The sequence below is a fragment of the Rhinopithecus roxellana genome, chromosome 15 (assembly GCF_007565055.1).
Source record: "Rhinopithecus roxellana isolate Shanxi Qingling chromosome 15, ASM756505v1, whole genome shotgun sequence".
NCBI classification, from domain to species: domain Eukaryota; kingdom Metazoa; phylum Chordata; class Mammalia; order Primates; family Cercopithecidae; genus Rhinopithecus; species Rhinopithecus roxellana.
In genome coordinates, this window is record NC_044563.1 from 61,295,190 (window position 1) to 61,319,453 (window position 24,264).

Consider the following 24,264-nt stretch of genomic DNA (forward strand, 5'->3'; position numbering starts at 1 on the left):
CCCTGTTATCCAGGTAGCCAGTGACCTTTGATTTCAGTCTTTTCACTACTTGATCTCTCAGCAGCTTTCTGAACTGCTGACCAATCTTCCTTCTCAATATAGTTTTCCTCTGTCTTTTGTGGCGCTTGATTTCCTACATCATTGGCTCTTCCATTTGTTTTGACTAATAATAATGAACACAAACATTCACTGGAGACTTGCTAGTATCTCATTTTGCTTTTCACATTAAATGCTTTCATGTTAAATGGTTATAGTAGTCATACTAGTAATAAATGGGTGGACCCAAGTCTATTTCCTTCTAGAGCCCCATATTCAAACAAATATGCCACACAGACTCATTTCTGGAGGGACATCTATGATTAGTGACCCAAGGAAGAAAGGGTGGGCTTGAGAGGGTGAGAGGGAGAGCTAAGAGGCAGCGTCAAGTAGTGAGTGGAAGGAGCTCAGATGCTAGAGTTAGTTGGGTCCTTGGTCCTTAAAGGCATCATCCTCGGAGCCATTGCCCAGGGACGGCCACGAGGCTGCAGATCCCCTATGCGATCACAAGGTGGCAGCATGAAGAAGCGAGAGTCCCTGACACAGCTCCGATTCCCGGGGGGTAGTTAGTGGGTTCAGAGCGCTGGTAATCCTGTCTGCGTGCTTTCTGCTGAGTGCCCACCCCTCCATTCCAGCAGCAACTCTCTTCCAGCCCCGTTATTCCTCTTCTCCTTTCCGCCCCGCGACACAGCCTCCCTCTAGTCTCCTGAGCTGTGACGGAGCTCAGTCCCTTTGGGCAGGAGTCAAGGCTCAGCTTTCCTTGGGCGTCTGAGCGGAGCGTCAGTGCCAGGGAGACACTACTCGTTCACTCTCCATCACTCCTCACACTCCCGAGGGGCCCCAGAGAAGCTATATTTGGGCGGCCTCCATGCGCTGGGGAAGCACTGATGGTGAGTGCGCCAGGCTCAGCCCAGGGAGTGGAGGCAACGGGAAGGTCCGCAGAGACAGGCACAGAGGGCTCATTGCGTAAGGAAGCCGGGCCTTGATCAGTCAGCTTGGCTGTTTGGCGAGGACTTCCAGCGTACACCTTTTCCAGCTTACACCTTTTCCAGCTTACAATAGCCGGGTTCCTGGACCTTGTTCTTACACAGAGGAATTTCTTCAAGCCTGTGAGACCCATTCCAAGCTTTGCCTATCCTTTGTCCCAGGACAGGACTCCTCAGTTCCTACCTCCTACTCTTCATTTAAGCAAGGCAAGGGGAATTACTTTACCAGGAAAAAAATATGTGTGTGAATGTGTATTTGTGTGTGTATGTGGACGTATGTGTTGTGGTGGTGGGCGTGTTGGTGGTGATTGATAATGAAGAAGGAAACTGAAGCTGGGCTGGAGAGTTGAGTTAGAGGAACACTGTGAAGGGCCTTGTCTGCACACTGTGGAGTTCTAGTTCTCACTTTTCTGGAAGGCTATGGGAATCACTTATAACTTGCTCACCAGGAGCCCGATGTGTCCAGTTTTACTGTTTAGATGGCAGTGGTGTGGAAGGTGGTTTGGAATAGACTAGGTTTTGAGGCAGGGAGGTAAGTTGGAAGGCTCTTTTTATAATCAGGGCAGAGTGGATAATATAATGAAGTTGGGAGGAGGTGTATTAAGTAAGAGGAATGGCCCTAATAGATTAATTGGAAAAGCTGAATTGCATGTGGGGCAAAAGAGGAGAGGGGTCACGATGAGACCAGCTGCCCTGACTTGGGTGACCTGGGTCCTGGGCAGTAGTATTCTCTAAGATCAGGAACAGGTTTGAAAGGGGTCCCTGTTAGAGGCAAGAAGCGTGGGAGGCCCATAGGCTATCCAGGTGGAAATATCAAGGAGGTGGTAGGTTATATGGCTGAATCTCAGGACACAGGCTTAGAACAGGGTGGTCTGTGGAGAGAAAGAAGTTGAGCCTGGGACGTTGTGTGATCACCAGGGAGAGTAGGTGGAGGGAGGGGTGTACCTGTGAACACTGTGGAGTAACAGCAGCAGCACTGGCTGATTTTCTTTTCATATCTCAGCTGCATCTGATTTCCATGACATGCTCTTCTTGCTGAGCACAAGTTGGGACTGACTCTCACCTGGGGCTTGAGAGATCCTGATGGTAGATGCTGTTTATTGTTCGTTTGGGAGCTGGAAATGGAAATGATAGTCCCTCTTCATTCACCTCCCTGTCCCCAAGAACACCAGAACAACTTTCCCCAAAATTCTCTGATTTAAAGCCCAAATTTCCTAGGGGAAAGGGCTTATTGTTTTTTGTTTGTTTGATTTGTCTTGTTTTTTTGAGTCTGAGTCTCGCTCTGTCACTCAGAGTCTCGCTCTGTCACCCAGGCTGGAATGCAGTGGGGTGGTCTCAGCTCACTGCAACCTCTGCTGCCCAGGTTCAAACGATTCTCCTCCCTCAGCCTCCTGAGTAGCTGGGATTACAGGTGCGCTCCACCATGCCCAGCTAACTTTTGTGTTTTTAGTAGAGGCGGGATTTCACCATGTTGGCCTGGCTGGTCTCGAACCCCTGACCTCGTGATCCGCCCGCCTCGACCTTCCAAAGTACTGGGATTACAGGTGTGAGCCACTGTATCCAGTGGGGCTTATTGTTTTTTAAAAAGATTTCCAAAACCCTGCCCTGGCAATTCTGGTTTTCTGGGCCTGGAGCAGGCCCTGGAGGGATGGTGTTTTCAATTACTTTAGATGATTCTATCAGGAAAGTTTGAGAAATGGTATTCAGGCCTAAACACAAACCTCTCTTGAAATCTCATCCCAGACTGAGCCCCTGCTCCCTATCTTAAATTAGATTATAATAGGTCTTAAAGGCAGCTATAGACTGAGCCTCTAAATCTGAACCCAGACCCACCCTAACCCCAGCATACATCAGAAGAGCTGGTCAGTGTGGACCGTTCTAAGCAATCCTACAAGTTTACTCTGATGAGAAGAGGCTAACAGCAGTGGCCTGGGCAGCAACATCAGCTCTGAAGATGCAGGACTGTCTTATATGTTTTACACACTGAGATTCATTGGACAGTAATAGAATCTACTTGTGCAGCACTGGGGCCTTGGAGGGTCAGGGTAAGGCTCAAGGTGTCGAGGAAGTTGTACATAAGGAGAATCAGAGCAGAGAGAGACTAGGGTTCAGAATTACTAGGATGACTTAGTCCTGTTTGCTACTGTCACCACTCCAGTGCCTTTTCCTCATCAGTCCTTTCTCTCCTCTGAGCCACAATTGAATGATATTTCTACTTTTCCTTTTCCTAGACCCTGGATTTGGGATACAGAAGCCCCAGCTCTTGGTCCCTGTCATAGCCACTTCAAATGGAACTCTGGTCCACCCTGCATACTTCCTTCTGGTGGGTATCCCTGGCCTGGGGCCTACCATACACTTTTGGCTGGCTTTCCCACTATGTTTTATGTATGCCTTAGTCACCTTGGGTAACCTGACCATTGTCCTCATCATTCGCGTGGAGAAGCGTCTGCATGAGCCCATGTACCTCTTCCTGGCCATGCTTTCCACCATTGACCTAGTCCTCTCCTCTATCACCATGCCCAAGATGGCCAGCCTTTTCCTGATGGGCATCCAGGAGATCGAGTTCAACATTTGCCTGGCCCAGATGTTCCTTATCCATGCTCTGTTAGCCATGGAGTCAGCTGTCCTGCTGGCCATGGCTTTTGACCGCTTTGTGGCCATTTGCCACCCACTGCGCCATGCTTCTGTGCTGACGGGTTGTACTGTGGCCAAGATTGGACTAGCGGCCCTGACCAGGGGGTTTGTATTCTTCTTCCCTCTGCCCTTCATCCTGAAGCGGTTGCCCTACTGCCGAACACATACTGTCACACGCTCCTTCTGTCTGCACCAAGATATTATAAAGCTGTACTGTACTGACACCAAGGTCAATGTAGTTTGTGGACTCTTCATCATCCTTTCAGTCATGGGTGTGGACTCCCGCTTCACTGGCTTCTCATACATCCTCATCCTGTGGGCTGTTTTGGAGCTGTCCCCTCGGGGGGCGGCATTCAAGGCTTTCAACACCTGCATCTCCCACCTCTGTGCTGTTCTGGTCTTCTATGTACCCCTGATTGGACTCTTAGTGGTGCATAGGCTGGGTGGTCCCGCCTCCCTGCTCCATGTAGTTACGGCTAACACCTACTTGCTGCTACCACCCATAGTCAACCCCCTTGTCTATGGAGCCAGGACCAAAGAGATCTGTTCAAGGGTCCTCTGTATGTTCTCACAAGGTGGCAAGTGAGACACCCTAGTGTTTCACTTCTACTACTACTACTACTATGGAAGATGGGAATATTAGGATCCTGTTGAATGCCTTGGTGATAAAGCATCAAACCTATTGTGCTGTCTTCTTCCAGCAATTTAAGTAGGTCATGTATTCTGTCTCCAGGAATGTGTCAGTACTGAACTTATGACCCTGTCCGGACATCCTGGAGAATGATCACCCTAGTCCCTCTGCTATGGTGGTCTTGCCTTCTCCTTCTCTCTCAGCTAGAAAATACATCTAGTTTTGACATGGGGAGGCTATAAAGATCACACCTCATGATTCATTCCGGTCTTGAAGTATGATTTTAATGTTCTTGCCCCCATGTGCCCATGTTGGTGAATTTGCATGGACTATAAAAGTTATTGCAAATACCCTAAAGTGGTTACCCAGCTATAATCAGGGGTTAATGAAGGCATTTGGGGAATAGTAACTGGAGAGACAGCAACAAGACAAGAGGCAGCTCACATGCAATGTTTAAGTTTCTGTATGCAGGAGGGTGTGTTGGCAGATTTGAGAAATCTGGCAATTTGCATCTGTGTGACTCTATACAACTATTTGTCCATAAGGGTGCCATGTATTCTGCTTGTGGGTGTGAATGTGTGGGTGTGTTCTGTGGATACATGTGCTTTTCAGTGTGTGTGTATGTGAGAGAGTGTACACATGGAATACATACTGGCTGCGTCCTGGTGAGTGTGGTAGCTATGTCCTGGCACATGTATGTTTCATGAGTCGTGTCTCTGATTGAACATTTGTATTTCTGTCGTATCTGTTAGTTGGTATATATATGTGTCTATGTGAGAATGCTGGTGTCTGTATCTGTATGGTGGGCAGTACCTTTATGTGTATCTGGTAAAAATGCTGCCACTACCTTTTCTTTATGTTTGTAATACGTGAATGTGGTGCATGAGTGTGTGGAATGTGTAGTATTGTGATGCCTGTATCTTTCAGCGTGTTTGGGCATATGTCTACTGTGCATAATATTTGTGATGTAAAACCATTTTGTGCAGTATCTGTGTTATTAGTTGTAAGTTGGTGAAATGTATGTCTGAATTCTGTGTGCATATTGTTGGTACTGATGGCATTTTAGTGCATATGTCTGGTATATATGTTTTAAGGTAAACTTTCTTTGTGTGTTGGGTGTGTATTGTGTGATACAAGAGTGGGAACAGCATCTGTATTTCTGAGCATTGATTGATGTGTGGTGTCTGTATGTATCTTGGAATGGAAGAGGGAGACTGAAGAAGTCTGGCTGTGAGCAGCAGAAATAATTTCCAAAGTTGAGAGATATGACTCTAAGATGCCCAGTTTCTCAGCCTGGGGTCAGCCTGGGTGATAGCTCAGTCTGTGGGAATGAAAGGAAACATGGTGCTTCCTCGCTCCACGTTTTCACAGGCCAGACCACACCTTCTTCATCCTGAACACAAAGATTTCAAGGGCTTTTGTTACCTCTTTCCACCTTTCCTGCCTCTGCTATCTGAGGCAATGGCCTCCATAAACCCTGCCCTCCTGCCTCAATAGCAGGTCGTGGTATGCTCACCTCTCCCTTCCCGTTTTGGCTGGTCTGCCAAGCATGTATAGGCCTCGGTTCCCCATCTGTACTAAAAATACAACAATTAGCTGGGTGTGGTGGCGTGTGCCTGTAGTCCCGGCTAGTTGGGAGGCTGAGGCAGGAGAATTACTTGAACCCGGGAGGCGGAGGTTGCAGTGAGCTGAGATAGTGCCACTGCACTCCAGCCTGGTGACAGAGCGAGACTCTGACTCAGAAAAAAAAAAAAAGCCTTGGTTGTAGGGAGTTTCTCCTAATCCCTCTGGGAAAGCAAGGGTGGAGGGGAAGCCAGTCAGTCTCCCTTCTGTTGCCACATGGAAACTCCCTTAAGGCAGGAAGCTGAAAAACTGTAGCATTCACCTCATTATTCATCTTGTCTCATGTCTCACTGCCCTTCCACATGTCTCACTGTTACTCCATATTGAATGGAAGTAGAAGTCCCTTTGGTATTTTTTAAAGTCTTTGCCATGTCTAAGTTAATGAGGTTAATGGAGGCAGCAGAGATGGCTCCGGGGTTCTGATAGCAAGTGTCAGGCTACAGGCCCTGTAGGCACCAGAAGCTCTTGTCACCAGTAATTTTGATGTGGTCTGAGTTAGAATGGTCTGGTTTGCCATTATCTATTTTAGCATAGCTTGAGTTAGCATGTCCTGTGTTCTGAATTTGAAACTTACAGTTGTGAAACTGATCAGTAAAAAATAAGGAGAGAGCAACTAAAAATCATGTTGTTCTACTTATAGATGTAGTTTTTACTTATTTCAAAATATGAAGTATTTAGTTTTACATTCAAATTGTTCTCTAACTCTCTAAAATGTTCTCTGACTATTTTTGCCCTTAAGAGACAAACCAGATGTCATTGGTCTTACATGCCTGGTGTTGTGGGTAGGGAGGGTTAAAGAAACCATGTCTTCTGTCCTCAGCCAGAAGTTCAGTGATCTAAGGCCAGAGAGTGGATGGCAGAGGTACTGTCCCTGGGGGCCTTGGTTATAAGTTAGCCAGACCCAGGGATCAGAGCCTGGGAGACAAAAAAAGATGTGGCCCTAGGGCTTTGGGGAAAGGAGGATGGACCCAGTGGATTCCACACTCAGCAAGAACCTAAACAGGGTCCACCAAAGGAGAGAAGGCAGGACAGAAAGAACACTTCAGGATGGAAATGGACTGACACTTAACCATGGAGTGTCTCTGCAAACTTCCTTTGCCATTCTCCTGTTTGAGTTTGATAAATCTGAGAAGAGACTTGGAGAAAGACCCTCACGAAGACGCTGGCTACTAATGAGTTTCTTCTAGCTTTTTTCTACTCACTTTCCCTATCTAACTTCACATTGGGAGTTGGCATGAGGATCCCAGCGGCCCATCGGGGAGGACTCTAGAGACCCCTTTCCCCATTGCCCCTCCTCCCCATACCCCCAGGCATATCCTCCCAGGGCACGGAAGCTGAGAAGCAGTCCAGAACCACAGTGGGCTAGTGAGGGGTACCTGCTGATGTACCGTTTGGACAGCATTCTGTCCTGCCTTGCAGGAAGAAGCAGAAGGAGGGAGGGGGTAAGGCAGAGAATAAATAACCCTGACAAGGGAGGTCCAAGGAAGTAGGCGGAGACAGAGAGGCTGTATTTCAGTGCAGCCTGCCAGACCTCTTCTGGAGGAAGACTGGACAAAGGGTGTCCCACGTTCCTTCCATAGAGTTGAGGTGAGTGCAGGAGGCCAGGGGCATGTCCAGGTGCATGGGTTACTTGCAGCTAGGGGTCTCCTGTTAGACTTGCTGAGTGCATGAGAAGCCAGGCTGTGAAGAACCAGAAGTGGGAGATGTGTAGGAAGCCCCTGACTCAAAGAATGGGCAGCCTTAGTGATCTCTATGTTTGTGCGATGAACAGAAGCGTGTGGGTGTTGGAGGTAGCCTAAGGGTAGTTTTCAAACAGTTTTTCAGCGATTAGTTTACTAGTATGCCCATCTAGAGGCTGGCAGGGACTGACGTGAATGAGGACAGAGGACAGGCTGGGCTGGGGTTAGACTGGGGCTGCATTGGGGTTGGGTTGGGGTTTGGTGTGTGAACAGGGTGAACGTGATTGAAGCTCAGTCTATGACTGGGGATCAGGCTGCAGCTGGGGTGGAGGTGGGACTCTGAGTGAGGCTGGGCTCATTCTATGCTGTACATCAGGAGTCAGGCTGTGGCTGAGACTGGGACTTAGTAATCTTCCTGGGGCTCCGATCTCAGCTTGGTCTGTGTCTAGGATCAGGATTCAGTCTTCAGCCCATTTAAAAAGTAGATTAGTGTCCACACGGCAGCACCCCTTGCCTTGTACTCTTTACCCCAGCTACACTAAGTCACTTTCACCTTTCCAAACAAGATCTGTTCTCTTTCTCTCTGGCTCTTTGTATTAGCCAGGATATACTTTTAAAAACAAACTAGATCAGGTCTGTTGCTGAAATTCCCCCCGTCACTCAGAATTAAACCAAAGCTCCTTGCCATATCCTGCAAGACCCTGTTACCTGATGAGGTCCTTGCCCTCCTCTCACATCACCTTCTCAAACTCTCTTGTGCTCTTGATGCTCTGGCCACCTTGACCTTCTTTTCGTTCCATGAATTCCCCAATATCATTCTTACTGGGGGACCCTTTTCTCTTGCTGTCTTCCCCGGTTGGAATGCACTTTCCCTGGATCTTAGAATGGCTGGTGTTTTCTCATCACATGTCACATCCTTAAGAGAGGTTTTTTCTGACTCCTGTCTCCAGTATAAGTGTCCTGCACCCATCTTTCTCTGTCCTATCAGTCTGTCTTGTCTTTCGTGCCCATATCTTCATCTGAAATTTTGTTTACTTACTTCTCATTATTGGCCTCTTGTTATATGAGCTCCATAAAAGCCATCATCTTGTCTGATTTATCTACTGTTTCTCTCCAGTTTTTGACACTCAATATGTTTTTGTTGTCTAACTGAATGCTGCTGTGCCCCCACCCCATTAACTGCCTGTGCCGTTGCCCCATTACCTGCCTGCAGCAGGTCCTGCAGTCACGGATCAGATGTCACCTCCTCAGGGAAGCCCTTGGAGGCTAAAAAGCTCGCTGAGCTATTGTTGTCTTTGCTTCTGAGGCCCTTTTGCTCACCCTTTTCCCAGAATTTATCATAATGTGCTGTGATGGCTGCATGTTTGTCTCCATTTCTCCCCACCCTTGGAAGGCTGGAACTATATCTCTAGTACTCAGCGGAGTATGGCACAGAAGTCCGTCAGTGATTGTTGAAAAAATGAGTGCACTGATCAAAATCCCACTTTGGGCATTTCCCTTGCCTTACATTTGCTTGCAGCCAGAGTAGCTCTAAAGGGAACTGGTAACTAGGCACAGCTTTGCAGATCTTTAGAACACTTATCTGGTCCTACTCAGGAAGTGGAGGAGCAGAGACCTGAACCCTAGGAACTCTGCCTAGAGGTGATTTTAGGTGGTCAGGCTGACTTGAGTGAGCAGGGTGGGGTAAGGGCTCACTTTGCTTTCTGGGAGTTAGAAATTGCTCTCTCTCATCTTTCCATTTTCATCTTGGCCATTTTAAGAAGAGTAGCCAACATCTTGCAGGAGTTCATCTGCTTTATTAAATACAAGCAAGGTGTGGGGCACAGTGGATGCAGATAATTTGAGTGGAAGTAATTTTGGGGCTACTACCTTCACAAAATGTTAGGGAAGGGGCTCTATTTAAGTATCAATTGACAAGCTCCTCCAGTCCTTGCCAGCCACAGCATTGCCCCTGAGGTCTGCCTTCCCTCTCTGTGCCTGGGAATAGGAGCCAGAGGCTCCCAGGTATGTCTGGGCTTCTCTCCAAGGACATTCTTTTCTAAATATTCCCAGAGGCAGACAGCAGCACCAGAGGCCCCCATTCCATTGCTCTGGGCATGAAACATTCTGTGTGTTTAGCTCAGATAATGACAGTGACAATGAATCTCCTCCTTGTTCTCCTTCCACACTGAACCTTAGTGGGGAGAGCTGGTCATGTGTCCTGAGTCCAAGCGGGGCCCCTGGACTCATGGGTCCTCGGTGTTGGATTCCTGGGAGATTAATATTGAAATAGTGCTTACAAAGCAAAGTCCCTTCTTAAGGAGACATGGAGAGAGGTAGGGCAGTAGCTTGGCATATTGTAAAGCAATAGATTTAGCACTAAGGGCTCTAACTAACCCTCAACATCCTTATCTGTCAAATGGGATTAATGATACCTGCTTGACAGATGGATGAGAGGCTCTAATTAGACAATAAGGAAATACTTGGTAGAGGACAAGCCTTTTAATCTCCATTGTGGGGCCTACCCATGTTACAGCCTTTGGAGTCAGGGCTGAAAGAGGAGGTGAGTGCCCCAAGTTCCAGTGCAGAAGAGTCCTCTTTGCAGCCCTCTTGGTTTCCCTTCTAAGAGTATACCGAGGGCAGCTGTGCTACTTACCAAGCCCTTCTTATGTCTCGCCCTTTGGGTGGATTTTATTAGCTTTCAGAAGGTGTAGCAAAATTAAAGGCAGCCTAGAATGAGGGAAAGTGGATAGGCCTTGGTATAAGACTATCTAGGTTAAGTTTCTGCATTGCCAGTCACCTGTTAAACTTTGGTTATGTTATTTAATGTCTTGGAGCCTCAGTTTTCTCACCCATAATATAGAAAGGATCCACAGTACTCACCCATAATACAGAGAGGATCCATGGTGCAGCGAGAAGGGATGTTAATGACTTTGGCCCCTTTGCCTGAAGTTCTAGGTTAATCATGGTTTCTCTGCCTTAAACCTTCCCTTCCCAGCAGATTGAATTATATACCCTCACCTTCTGCAGAGCTGTCCCAAGCTTACAGATAATATTTATACAGATGACACTGTATAATTTCTGTCATTTTGTAGGTGCTCAATAATCCATGTTCATATTATAAAAACAAAAAAATCAGGTTTAAAGGTGACCTCATTGTTCTCTTGGGTCAGAAGAGATAGGGCTAATAGGCTAATGGTACCCCTCACTGAGTTCTGACTACTAACAGCTGCTCAAGCTGGAAGGCCATCTGGAAGTCATCTGGTCCCTCTGCCTGTCTTGTGGAGGGACTGTGGAACATTGGGCCGCTTCAGGGCTGGCCAGTCTGAAGGGTGGCACCTGGGCTCTCTGGCTGGCTCCCTCTCCATCCCTTCATTTCTCTCCTGCTGTCTGGTCTACCACTCTGACTGCTTTTCCATGGGTCTATGAGAAGGAGTTCTAGGGAAGAATGTGAGGATGGGCTGGTGAGGGGGGGCTGGGCTGGCATTAGGAGACAGAGTTCTGAAGCCCTGGGGGAAGGAAGGAAGAGGACTGAAGGCCTCCATGTGGATTTCCAGTCTTTACAGCTGGGAGCTCCTGTTCCCCTATTCCTGAGAAAAAGCTAAGATGTCCTTCATAGTTCCCCAAGAAACATTCCTGGAACTTACTAAAATAGTTCAACTTATTCACAGAAAATCTCAGCACAGGGCTATTCCTTGGGGATTAGAGCAGTGTGTGGGCTTTCTAAAAAAAAAAAAAAAAAAAGTGCTTTGTTAGTTTATTTTTTCTTGATTGTGCCTTATTTTCAAAAAATTTAGTTCCAACTTCCTCCAGAGCTCAAAACCATTTCGTGAGTTTTAATTACTAACAGCTGCTCAAGGTGGAAGGCCATCTAGAAGTCATCTGGTCCCTCTGCCTGTCTCATGGAGGGACTGTTGAACATTGGGACGCTTCAGGGCTGGTCAGTCTGAAGGGTGGCACTTGAGCTCTCTGGCTGACTCCTTCTCCATCGCTTCATTTCTCTCCTGCTGTAGTCTTCTGGGGTCCAGCCTGATATTTCAGCCCCAGAGATAGCTGCCCATTTTATACTGCCTAGGCACCTCCCTCCCAGGCCAGCTGAATCTTCCTTTTTTTGATTTCTGGTATCTTTATATCAGTACCCAGTCTTGCTATTGTGAGAAATTGACTGCTAGTTAATATGTGTGTGTATGAGTGTGTACATAGAGTCTGAGTGGTGATTAAGGGACAAATTTGGGGAATTAAGAAGTATATGAAATTTCGTACATTTTCAGAGACCTTGTTACTCATTTTTGTGGAAAACAATGCACTACGTGTACTCCGATTTAGTTTTTACAATTCCTTTAGACATACCTTATCTCATACAATTTCATGGCAGCACTGTGCAGTTATTATTATTCACTACATTTAGCGCCAAGACTTGTGTTCTAAGCCCCAGGATTGTGCTCACCACATCACTCTACCTTCAGAGGCAATAGTGTTGCATATGCCCAGCCAGAATGCTTTCCCAGTGTATTTCCTAAGACAGCACATTTTTAAAATCCTGAGTATCAACCTGCTCTGCCATGTCTGTTGATGTGAAACTGGTGGATGGTATTGATATCTGACCCTCTGGAGTACCAGAGCCTTCTTGCCAATGTCTCCAGGTGAGGGATCTTAGGTCTATCATGCTCTTAGGACAAATTGTGCTGCATGTCCACTTTGCATTTATTAGGACCAAGACCTTGCAGCTGCTCTTTTGTGTGTGTGTGTGTGTGTGTGTGTGTGTGTGTGTGTATACACATACATATATATATAAAACATTTATTATATTATATATTATAAATATATATATATATATTTCTCTGGCCATCTGGCTCCTTGGGTAAGAAAGGACTTTTCTGTTTGACCCTAAAGATTATTTTTATAAAATTAAAATTACTCTGCACTGACCTTCCAAACATTATCTCATCCTTCTCAAAAGTCTCTCTAGTACAGATAACAGGCAGTCTTATCTATGCCTTTGGCTGTGTTACCCTCACTAGATGTATACTAAGAGACTCTCCTGTTGATAAACCTCATTTTCATCTTCCACAAACATTAACTAAACAATTAATAAATATAATAAGGTTCCTGGTGTTCAGGAGCTCATAATTCAGGGGAAAATATAGCAATAATTGTAGTTACTATTATGAAGAAGGTAAATCAAGAGCCCATGTATGTATTTAAAAAGACCTAAATAATGTTCTTTTTGAGCACAGAACAGTAAACATTTAATTATGCCTAGGTAAAAGAGGCTTAGGAAAAGTAGCATAGGAGAGAGACAGTAAGCCAGGATGTGAAAAATGAGTGCGGGAAGTCAAGGAGGAAGATCTGTGGGGAACAGTTTTTCTTGACAAGGGGATGAGAAGTAAAAAAGACAGAAAGACACAGAGTCATGGGAATCAAGGCCCTATGTTTGTGAAATAGCATGAACTCCAGTGTGGCTGGATCATAGGGATCATGGTGAGGAGTGGTGAGGGAGGAACCCAGGACCGGGTGATGAAAGACAGACCTTTAGCCATGTCATAAGAAGTTTAGTCTTTATTCTAGAATCAACTTGGAGTTTCAAGGGTATTTTTAAAAATAATAGGGAGTGAACTGGTTTCATCTGGTTAGATTGTTGGGATTTTGTGGATGAGGAAGGTTACCCTAGAGGTGTGGCAGTCAGGATCAGAAAACCTGGTTTGTATGATGGTTCAGGCCCCCATAACAGAAAAAAAGAAACACTGGAGGAAAATGGTTAACAGCAACAGATATTATTTTTTGCATACTTACTATGTGTGAGGTATTGTGTTAAGTGCTTTACATTTATCATCTCATTTAATGTTCACATTAACCCCCTATTAGGCAGGGACTCTTACAATCATTTTAATGATGAGGATGCTGAGGCTTAGAAAGGTTAAATGATTTACCCCAGATCACACAGCTCTAGAGGTTTTAGACTGGTTTTAGAATGCAAGATTGATTTCAAAGCTCATAGTCTCAATGGCTATATAATACTGCCTCTGAGAGAGTTTGTTTTTTGAACATGGAGAGTTTGATGTGCTTGAAAGATGATCAGGTGAACCCTTTTAGTAAGTCTTCAGAATTATGAACCTGGATTACCAAAGAGAATTCAGAATTCATTAAATAGGTTTGGGGATCAATTGTTTGTACAACAAAAATGGATTTACTGAAGGGGATGAGATGGCCCAGGAAGAGAGTATGGAAGAAGAAGAGCACTGAAGATACAATTTTGGAGAGGAGAGTGAAGATCCAGAAACGAAACCAATAATTAGTGATTAGAGAGAGCTGAGGAGCAGCAGGAAGGAGAGGGAGAATCTCTAAGAAGGAGGAAACTGCTCCCGGTGCCACATGCTGCAGAGAAGCTGCAGTAGCGAGAAGGGACGTTGATGACTTTGGCCTCTTTGCCTGAAGTTCTAGGTTAAATATGGTTTGTCTGCCTTAAACCTTCCCTTCCCAGCAGATTGAATTAAACTCTCTCACCCTCTATTCTACTATTCATGCTCCCATTGTTTTCCCACTAATTTCTGTCTGGTCTGAGGAAACCTCTGGGCGACGGCTTGATGCTGGTACAAAGATTCGTGACACAGCCTGAGCCTACGGAACCTCTCCTGATGCTGGCCATGAACTCTGACTTATACTCAGCTGCTTTCTGGTAACCCATGCAGAAAACCCTACCCCAGCTCTCAAACTTTCAAGGGCCAAATCAATTTAAGAACTACAATATACATGATCTAATAAATACAGGTTGAATATCACTAATCCAAACATCCAAAATCTGAAATGCTCCAAAATCTGAAACTTTTTGAGCATTCAAAGAGAATGCTCACTGTAGCATTTCAAATTTCCAATTTTTGCATTAGGGATGCTGATCTGGGTATGTATAATGCAAATATTCCAAAATATATAAAAAAAGAATCCCAAATCAGAAACACTTCCGGTTTCAAGCATTTCAGATAAGGGCTACTGTATAGTAGGAGCACATGAATATTTGTAGATGCAGGAAAGAAAGGGAGGGAGGGAGGGAATCAGTTCACTCTTAACAGAGACATACAATCTGAGATGACCCAAGTCTCACATTTCCCACCTCAGTAATATCAAATCATTTTTATAGTCAGTTTCAGTTAGTTTGCAGACTGAATTCTGCTATAGGATTGATTATGGCTCCAGTGCTTCTAATGCCATCACCCCTCAGGGTTTGTATTCTAGTTGTATCACTCTCACTCTCTTGGATTGGGTGGGTCTCCTAGAAGCAGAACCTGAGGTGGGGGTTCTTGTCCAAATGACATATTGAGGGAGTACATTGCCATTAGAAGAAGAAGGAGGGAATCCTGGCAGCGCAGGGGAAGAAAGCTAAGCAGGGCTGTGGTCTCAACTGGAGACAAGCCTCTGGCTGGTTCCTTGGGAAGCTCTGAAGTACAAATTGCATCAAAGTGTTTGCTGCACCCAGAGGCAATGGGGCTGGCCTTTGGTACCCCTTATGTCAGGCAGCCACTGGCCTCTAGATGTGCATCATGGGGGCACAGTGTAACCTCCTGGGTGAGGTGCCTCCCATTTGACCAAGGACAATCCTCTGGAAAGAAGGGGAGCTGTGAGCCCTTAGCACTCAGTGCTCATTGTAGATGGGAGATGGTTGCACTGGCTTTGTGAATGGGATCTGGCTGGGACACCAGTGGTGTCCACTAAAGCCATCATTCTTTTTTTGAAATAAACTGAGTAGTCTGGACAAGTGTAAAACTTTGGGTGGTCATTTGGACAAGAAGGTAATGTAGAGTTAGGGTTCAGGGTTAATTTAGCGTCAGTTTTTTATTGGATTACTGTTTATCATAATAAAATAGAATATGAATTGTGAGTTGAATATCATCAATTCAATCTTTAAGATTGAAATGGTTATTAAAAGGTCAAATATTAAGTTAATGTTAAAGTTAGGGTTAAGTCTAGAATTGGGGAGATCATTAGATTTATGATGGGGTTAGGTTTCAATATTAACCTGTTACTACTAGTGTTGTTACACTTGGACTGGAATTTTTTCTTAAAGATAGTCTAATGATACGCTTAGAATTGCAGTTAGTATTAAGCATAGGGAAGCATAAAAGTAAGCTAGGATAGAGGAAATGATTAGATATTTTTATCACCTAAGGTTCTTTTATATTCAGCCAGTAGCCTTTCTTTGGAGAACTAAATGATTTGGAATATGCTTAAAATTTTTGTCTTAGTCTTTCACTTGCTGCCAGGATTAACAATACAGATGGGGTTAGTAAGTAGGACTGGATGAATTTGTGTCTGGTTCTTGACTTATGTTAGATTATGTGAGACTGCATTTAGAATATGATTAGAATTTGCATAAGAAATGGAATTAGAGTTTGAGTTAGAGAACAGGACATCAGGATAGAGTGAGGTGTGGTATTGGGATTCTTATGGATCTGACAATGGTTTATGTTTGCATTCCAGCCTCTACCTGCCTGGTGCTGGTCACAGTTCAGCTTCTTCATGATGGTGGGTCCCAATGCCAATGAATCCAGTGCCACATACTTCATCCTAATAGGCCTCCCTGGTTTGGAAGAGGCTCAGTTCTGGTTGGCCTTCCCATTGTGCTCCCTCTACCTTATTGCTGTGCTAGGTAACTTGACAATCATCTACGTTGTGCGGGCCGAGCACAGCCTGCATGAGCCCATGTATATATTTCTTTGCATGCTTTCAGGCATTGACATCCTCATCTCCACCTCATCCATGCCCAAAATGCTGGCCATCTTCTGGTTCAATTCCACTACCATCCAGTTTGATGCTTGTCTGCTACAGATGTTTGCCATTCACTCCTTGTCTGGCATGGAATCCACAGTGCTGCTGGCCATGGCCTTTGACCGCTATGTGGCCATCTGTCACCCACTGCGCCATGCCACAGTACTTACATTGCCTCGTGTCACCAAAATTGGTGTGGCTGCTGTGGTGCGGGGGGCTGCACTGATGGCACCCCTTCCTGTCTTCATCAAGCAGCTGCCCTTCTGCCACTCCAATATCCTTTCCCATTCCTACTGCCTACACCAAGATGTCATGAAGCTGGCCTGTGATGATATCCGGGTCAATGTCATTTATGGCCTTATTGTCATCATCTCTGCCATTGGCCTGGACTCACTTCTCATCTCCTTCTCATATCTGCTTATCCTTAAGACTGTGTTGGGCTTGACACGTGAAGCTCAGGCCAAGGCGTTTGGCACTTGTGTCTCTCACGTGTGTGCTGTGTTCATATTCTATGTACCTTTCATTGGATTGTCTATGGTGCATCGCTTTAGCAAGCGGCGTGACTCTCTCCTGCCAGTCATCTTGGCCAATATCTATCTGCTGGTTCCTCCTGTGCTCAACCCAATTGTCTACGGAGTGAAGACAAAGGAGATTCGACAGCGCATCCTTCGACTTTTTCATGTGGCCACACATACTTCAGAGCCCTAGGTGTCAAACTTCTTTTCCATTTGAAGTCCTCTGATTCAGATTTTAATGTCAACATTTTGGAAGACAGTATTCAGAAAAAAAAATTTCCTTAATAAAAATATAACTCAGATCCTTTCCATTTTACCATGCAGTCCAAATCTAAACTGCTTCTACTGATGGTTTACAGCATTCTGAGGTAAGAATGGTACATCTAGAGAACATTTGCCAAGGTCTAAGCATGGCAAAAGGAAAATAAACACAAGAATGTAATAAAATGAGATAATCTAGCTTGAAACTGTAACTTCCTCTTCAGAACTCCCAACCGCACTGGATCTCAGAAAAAGACTGTCTTCAAAATGACTTCTATAGAGAAGAAATAATTTTTCCTCTGGACACTAACACTTAAGGGGAAGATTGGAAGTAAAGCCTTGAGAAGAGTACATTTACCTACATTAATGAAAGTTGACACACTCTGTTCTGAGAGTTTTCACAGCATATGGACACTGTTTTTCCTATTTAATTTTCTTATCAACCTTTTAATTAGGCAAAGCTATTATTAGTACCCTCATTGTAGCCATGGGAAAATTGATGTTCAGTGGGGATCAGTGAATTAAATTGGGCCATACAGGTATAAAAATTAAAAAAAAAAAAAGACTTCATGCCCAATCTCATATTATGTGGAAGAACTGTTAGAGAGACCAATAGGATAGGGGGTTGGAGATATCTTACAGAGTCTTACATTTTCTAGAGGAGGTATTTAATTTCTTCTCACTCATCCAGTGTTGTATTTAGGAATTTCCTGGTAACAGAACTCATGGCTTTAATCCCACTAGCTACTGCTTATTGTCCTGGTCCAATTGCCACTTTACCTGTGTCTTGGAAGGAGAAGTAATTTCTAGGTTCACTATTATGGAAGATTCTTATTCAGAAAGTCTGCCATAGGGCTTATAGCAAGCTATTTATTTTTAAAAGTTCCATAGGTGATTCTGATAGGCAGTGAGGTTAGGGAGCCACCAGTTACAATGGAAACTATGGAATGGCAGGTGTTGAAGATAACACTGGCCTTTTGAGTGTGACTAGTAGCCAGAAAGTGAGGGAATCTTCAGGACTATGCTTTATTTGGGGCTTTGTGTAGTATGGAACAGGGACTTTGAGACCAGGAAAGCAATCCGATTTAGGCATGGGAATCAGGCATTTTTGCTTCTGAGGGGCAATAGGTTTCATCTTCAACAGGATATGACAACAGTCTTAACCAAGAAACTCAAATAACCAATACTAAAACATGTGATCATATATGTGGTAAGAGTCATTTTCTTTTTCAAGCCTCAGGTTCCCTGATATGGATTCCTATAACACGCTGTCATCCCCTTTTGTAATGGATACCATGTTTGGAAATTCCTATTTAATACTTGTATTTGCTGATGGACTGTAAGCCCATGAGGGCACTGTTTATTATTGAATATCATCTCTGTTCATCATTGACTGCTCTTTGGTCATCATTGAATCCCCCAGCAGAGTACCTAGAACATAATAGTGCTTATACTCAGTACTGGTTACTTTTCACCAAACCTGATTCCTTCCATCCTGAACACATAGCCAGGCAATTTTCCAGCCTTCTTTGAGTTGGGTATTATTAAATTCTAGCCATTACTTCCAATGTGAATGGAAGAAACATGTGCCACTTCTATACCTGGATCATAAAACCCTCCCATGTGCAGCCTTTCATGTTGACATTAAATGTGACTTGGGAAGCTATGTGTTACACAGAGTAAATCACCAGAAGCCTGGATTCCTGAAAAAACTGTGCAGAGCCAAACCTGTCATTTGCAACTCCCACTTGTATTTGTTCCAGGCAGTCGGATAAGTGAAAAATAAAGTATTAGTGTGTCAAGTCTCTGAAAATGATTTTGTTGTTCTTAAAGCATTCTAGCCTTTTAAATAAAACACAAATTTAATAGTTGTTGAATAAATAGATTAAAAACTAAAGGAAATAATAAAACTGAAAACTGAAGGGCTCAGGAAAGACTGCTCTTCTTCCTTTATGCCTACATAAGAGGTATGTTTATACCTACATAAGAGGTATAAATTTATCAAAGAAGGAAGTATTTCCTCACACTAGCATAAGTATCACAAAGTCCTTATTAATCATTATGACATCAAGCTGTGTCTCATATAGGTTTCTATTAATTTGTTTTGGATCACTTCCATCCCAACTTCTTAGGAAACTTACATTATTGTCTCTACTCCCTCATGGATATTCAACCTTGCTCTCTCAAATGAATCATTCCAAGCATTTATCATGTTCAAGTCCCTTTCCATATTAAAAGCAACAATGATAACAACCAGTATAAATCTGTTTAAACTCATATTCCTTCTGTCTCTTTCCATTAATAGTCAAATTTCTTAGAGAAGTTATCTATAACTTACTTTCACTTACACATCTCTCATATAACTCTTCCATTATTCCAGTTTAGTTTTGGCCTTGGTGAAACTACCAAATAACTTTTACTATACATCATCAGGAACCTCTGTGTGTCTGAGGTTTTAGTTTTTATCTTCCCTGATTTCTCAACAACATTTAATATAGTTGACCACTCTCTTTTTTGATACATTTTCTTCCTTTGCCCTTTGTGGCATCACATTCATGTTTTTCTTCTTGTATCTCTTCTTACTTCTCAGTTTCCTTCTACTCTGCCTGGTGAGAGAATATGGTGTAAAAAGGCCTCAAATCAGGCCTCTAATTCCTACACAATTAATACTTGTATTTGCTGCTGGTCTATAAAATTTGAGTTAGTGGCCTCTAATTCGTATGCAATCACACATACACACACACACACACACACACACACACACACCACTCACTTTGCCATTTGTATATCAGTGACTTAATTTGTATCTTTAGACTAGACTATTGGGCTAGTCTAGAGCTCTAGGCACATAGGTCCAATGGCCTGTGTAACCCAGACATTTGGATGCTTCCAGCTCACAGTGTCCAAAAATCAAACTCATGATATTCTTTATGCAATTATATTCATTATTCATGTTTCATCTATCAGTTAATCTCACCACCACTTATTCTGATGTGCAAACCTCAAACCTAGGAGTGAATCATGGCCTTTTCTTTTTCTTCTCTTAACCTTCATATTTAATTCCAAATAAAGTTACATAATTTCTACTGCTTTTGTAACTTTGATCCCATATTTCTCTTTATTTGTACCACTACTTCCCTAGTTCAAGCCACAATAAATTCATCTGGACTATTTCGATAGCCTTGTAAGTAGTAAATTTGTATGCAGTTATAGCTGTAATTCAAGCTATTCTCTGCAACACAGTGTAAAACCATCTTTCCAAAGGCAAATGTGCTCATGTCAAAACCACTCTCTCCTCTGTCTAAAATGCTGTTAATATTTCCCATCTTTTTGGTTGAACCCATTTCTATTTTTAGTCTTCTCTTCAACCACAGGCTCCTTGCTCACTGACTTCCAGTCCCACTGTCTTTTATTTCATTCCTTGGTTTCACCATACTACCTCCTTCTACAAGCTCTTTGGAGACATGGTTTTTTATGCCTAATACTCCTTCTCCTAAACATTCTTTCCCAGTTATTATTATTATTATTTAACATTCGGACCTCCGCTTAATTATTGTTTCTTGAGAAAAATCATTCCTTATACCTTAGGGCAGGTCAGATACCCTTATTTTATACGTTTATAGAGCCATCTATTCTTTTTCTTTTATTTGTTTGCTTGAGATGGAGTCTCATTCTGTCGCTCAGGCTGGAGTGCAATGGTGTGATCTCGGCTCACTGTAACCTCCACCTCCTGGATTCAAGCAATTCTCCTGCCTCAGGCTCCCCAGTAGCTGGGATTACAGGCATCCACCACCACGCCCAGCTAATTTTTACTATTTTTAGTAGAGACAGGGTTTCACCATGTTTGCCAGGCTAATCTTGAACTCCTGACCTCACATGATCCATCCGCCTTGGTTTCCCAAAGTGCTGGGATTACAGGTGTGAGCTACCACATCCGGCCAGAACCACCTATTCTTAATTCACTTATTTAGTCATTTTCATAGGCAGAATTCTAAAATGGCCCTACAGAAATATCCTGCTCTGGTTTCCAGAACCTTTGAATATTATGAGATGTCACTCCTGGGATTGTGTTATATGCTGTATTGCACAACTGGATCTTCATATAGGGATATTATAGCCCAGTGGGCCTGATCTAATCACATGAGACCTTAATAACAAGACATTTCTCTAGCTGGTGACAGAAGAAGTCAGAGATATTCAAAGCATGGCAAGGATGTGATGTGCTGTTGCTGGCTTGATGATGGAGGAGCACGTGAGAAGGAATGTGGGCAGCCTAGGGAGCTGAGGGACAGCCAACGGAGAGCAATGGAAAAGTGATCCCAGTGGCACGGCTTCAAGGAACTAGATTCTGTTAATAACCAAAATGAAGGTGGAAGCAGTTTCTTCCCCAAGGCTCCCAAATTAGAACCCAGTTTGCTGAAACTTTTATTTTAGCCTTATAAGAACCCAGCCATACTTCTCATAAGGCTAAGAAGCTCACCCATACTTCTGACCTTCAGAATATGAACTAATAAATGGGTATTGTTTTAAGCTGCTTCTTTTTTTTTCTCTGCAGCAACAGGAAACTAATGCAGTCACCAAATACATTCTTAGTGCTATTAAAATAAGTGTGAACCCAGCACTCAGAATGCAATGAAGAACAAAGGTGGTTTAAACACTTCTCTCATGGAATGTCAGTCCCCTGGGGGAAGAGAAGCCTAAATGGATAGTGCTTAATGCTATTGCAAATTTATATTTCTTTGTAAACATATTTAATTAATGTGTATTCCTTCCACAAGGATCAAGTCTGGTTTTGGTAGCATTGTGTTCCTGTCCATCATGTAACAGAGTGTCTGGCTCACTCAAGAAAAAATAAAAGAACTATTTGTTAATACATGAAGAATAAAATGCTCCAAGTCAGATTGCTGATATGAATGAGACAGTTGTGACAGAGTTTGAGTAAGTTTTGTTTTCCTGACTCTTAAGCTCGTGTTCTTAAACACTGTAACATAAAATCCTACTTACCCAATGCAGACACTACATACTGAGATCTTGTGAAATCGACCTCACACATACTGTTGTGGGACAATCAGAGATAGGAGAGACCGAACAGAGTGAGTTCAGGAAAGGTATTTATTAAATACCTACTGATCACCTGGCTCAGTAGGACTAGTGTCCAGGAAAGTCTGAGCCCTGGACAAAGAAAGCAGCCACCTTCTAAGCAGTCAGTGGCCGGGAGCTACGTGATGCAGGAAGCATATTTACAGAAGCGAGAACAAAGCCAGTTGATCAGTTTTTTACATTTGTCTATAGTACATGTTCTACATCCTTGGGAAACCACGTTTCTGTCAACCTTGTAACTTTGCAGCTGCGCTGAGGAGGTGAAGCAGGAACTCGCTGAGCCTCGAGGAAAGTGAAACTGGTGAGTACAGATAAGGCTCGCTGAGCTGAGCACAGAAGGAAAAACAGGAAGTTAGTGTTCTTCTCTAACTTAGACTACGGGGTGGGGGGGGGGGGGGCTACACTGCACTTAGCTTTTGAAGGAAAACGTAAAAATTTCTTGGCTGTCTTTGTACTTGTAAAATTCATGAATTCCTTCTTCAGCAGTAGGAGGGGTAGTGGCATAGGTGAAGAGAAAGACACACATGTCCTTACAACTTCACTTTGTAAGAAGGTGCATTCCAGCAGACACACGTAAACAAATCTTAGTATTGTATCCTCTAAAGCCCTTTTTCATTTCGTTTTTTCAACAAGAACCCTTTATGGAGTCAAAGTACTTATATCACTGAGGTGTGAAGGTCATCACTTCTAGCAAAAAGGCCCAGGAGACCCCCTAGGGTGAGAAATTAGGGAACTTTTCTTTACTAAGAGAGAATACTTAATTTAGCCAGTCAGTAGTATTGCGTCTCTCATACCTTCAGTTCATCTACCCAACATAGCTGAAAACCTTCTCACGATGTTTACAGTTATTTTTATGTATTATTTTCTCTGAAGGACCAAAAGCTCCTTAGAGGAAGACATCTCCAGGATTACATCTTAAATTAAACAACCCATTGCTTTATCTCCTGTCCAAAATAATTTATCATTAAATCTTCAAGATAATTATTCAAAATAATTATTGAGCATCTGCTGTTCCACCAACAGAACTGGGCACTGAGTATATGTTGGCCCCCTCGGGGCTTACCATCTGGTTGAATGACAGACTATTGTATACATGCAGGAAGCAAACACAGTACCTTGAATAATCTGGAAAGGAGAATTAATAAGACAGGATTTTCTGAGAAATTAGGTTTATACTTTATTTTAAATGAGATGCAGGCATGGCGGGAATGTTCCAGGCAGCATAAAAGGTATCTGGGAAATCTCTGAGGTCAGATAAGAGGTTAAACTGATGAGTCTTCTGGCTCCAGTTTTGTTCATATGTCCAATGCACTTCTAATCTGCAATTTATACTACTAACTTATAGTAAAAAGATAATGATTTTTAGGTACTAGATACAAACCAAACAACTTAGCATAATACGCACAGTCCTATATAATTTGGTCACCTACTTCTTCATCCCCCACTACTCCCTTTTCTTACCCTGTGCCACAGCCATGTCTGTAAAGACATAAGCGGTAGAGACATAAAGAAGTACAGGAATGCAAACCTTTTCACAAACACTTTTCTTTGTTCAAAACGTGGAGTCCTTTTCATGTTGCTCTTTTTTTTCTAGATTTTTCTCTTCCTTATTTAATTCCTACTTTGCATAGAAAAATTCTAAATTTTTCAAGGTGAAATACAAATTATTATCTTCTTTGTGGAAGCTTGCCACACCTTCCCAGGCATGTTCTGTCAATGACCAATTTGTAATCTCTAGTAATGTTTTGAAAGGAACTTTATTATGGCTCTTATTGGTTTATACTCTGGTTGTCTTTACTTGCCTTTTTCCTGGCACAAGGTTGTGAGCTTTCGGAGACAAGGGAACACGTTTCATTTATTTATCAGTCTTTCATCCTAATCACTACTTTCTTACAGAGTAAATGCTGAACACAAATCTGTAACATAAATAAACCTTACGGATTTCCCACAGTCTTAGCACAGATTAGGGATTTTCAGTGCTTGCTAGGTCTAACAGGTTTCTGTAAGGCTATAGCAGTCTCTTTAATGTTATCCAGGCCCTATGATATTTTGTAATTTCA

The 24,264-nt window shown here is 43.3% G+C and overlaps 2 protein-coding genes across 3 annotated transcripts; both read left to right on the top strand.

Moving 5' to 3' along the window:
- Nucleotides 1-447: 447 nt before the first annotated feature.
- On the top strand, nucleotides 448-4,242 carry LOC104665185 (olfactory receptor 51D1). Its single transcript, XM_030918631.1, has 2 exons — nucleotides 448-598; nucleotides 3,254-4,242. The coding sequence occupies exons 1-2, from the start codon at nucleotides 448-450 to the stop codon at nucleotides 4,240-4,242; spliced, it is 1,140 nt and encodes a 379-aa protein (XP_030774491.1).
- A 3,156-nt stretch (nucleotides 4,243-7,398) lies between these two features.
- On the top strand, nucleotides 7,399-18,917 carry LOC104665186 (olfactory receptor 51E1). 2 transcript variants are annotated; one of them, XM_030917309.1, is made up of 3 exons: nucleotides 7,419-7,497; nucleotides 16,041-16,209; nucleotides 16,291-18,917. In XM_030917309.1, exons 2-3 carry the CDS (start codon nucleotides 16,080-16,082, stop codon nucleotides 17,034-17,036), a joined length of 876 nt encoding a protein of 291 aa, XP_030773169.1. In that variant the 5' UTR covers nucleotides 7,419-7,497; nucleotides 16,041-16,079; the 3' UTR covers nucleotides 17,037-18,917. The 2 variants fall into 2 exon arrangements, with proteins under 2 accessions (XP_010365258.1, XP_030773169.1); XM_010366956.2 differs by having other exon boundaries at nucleotides 7,399-7,497; nucleotides 16,041-18,917.
- The last annotated feature ends 5,347 nt before the right edge of the window (nucleotides 18,918-24,264 follow it).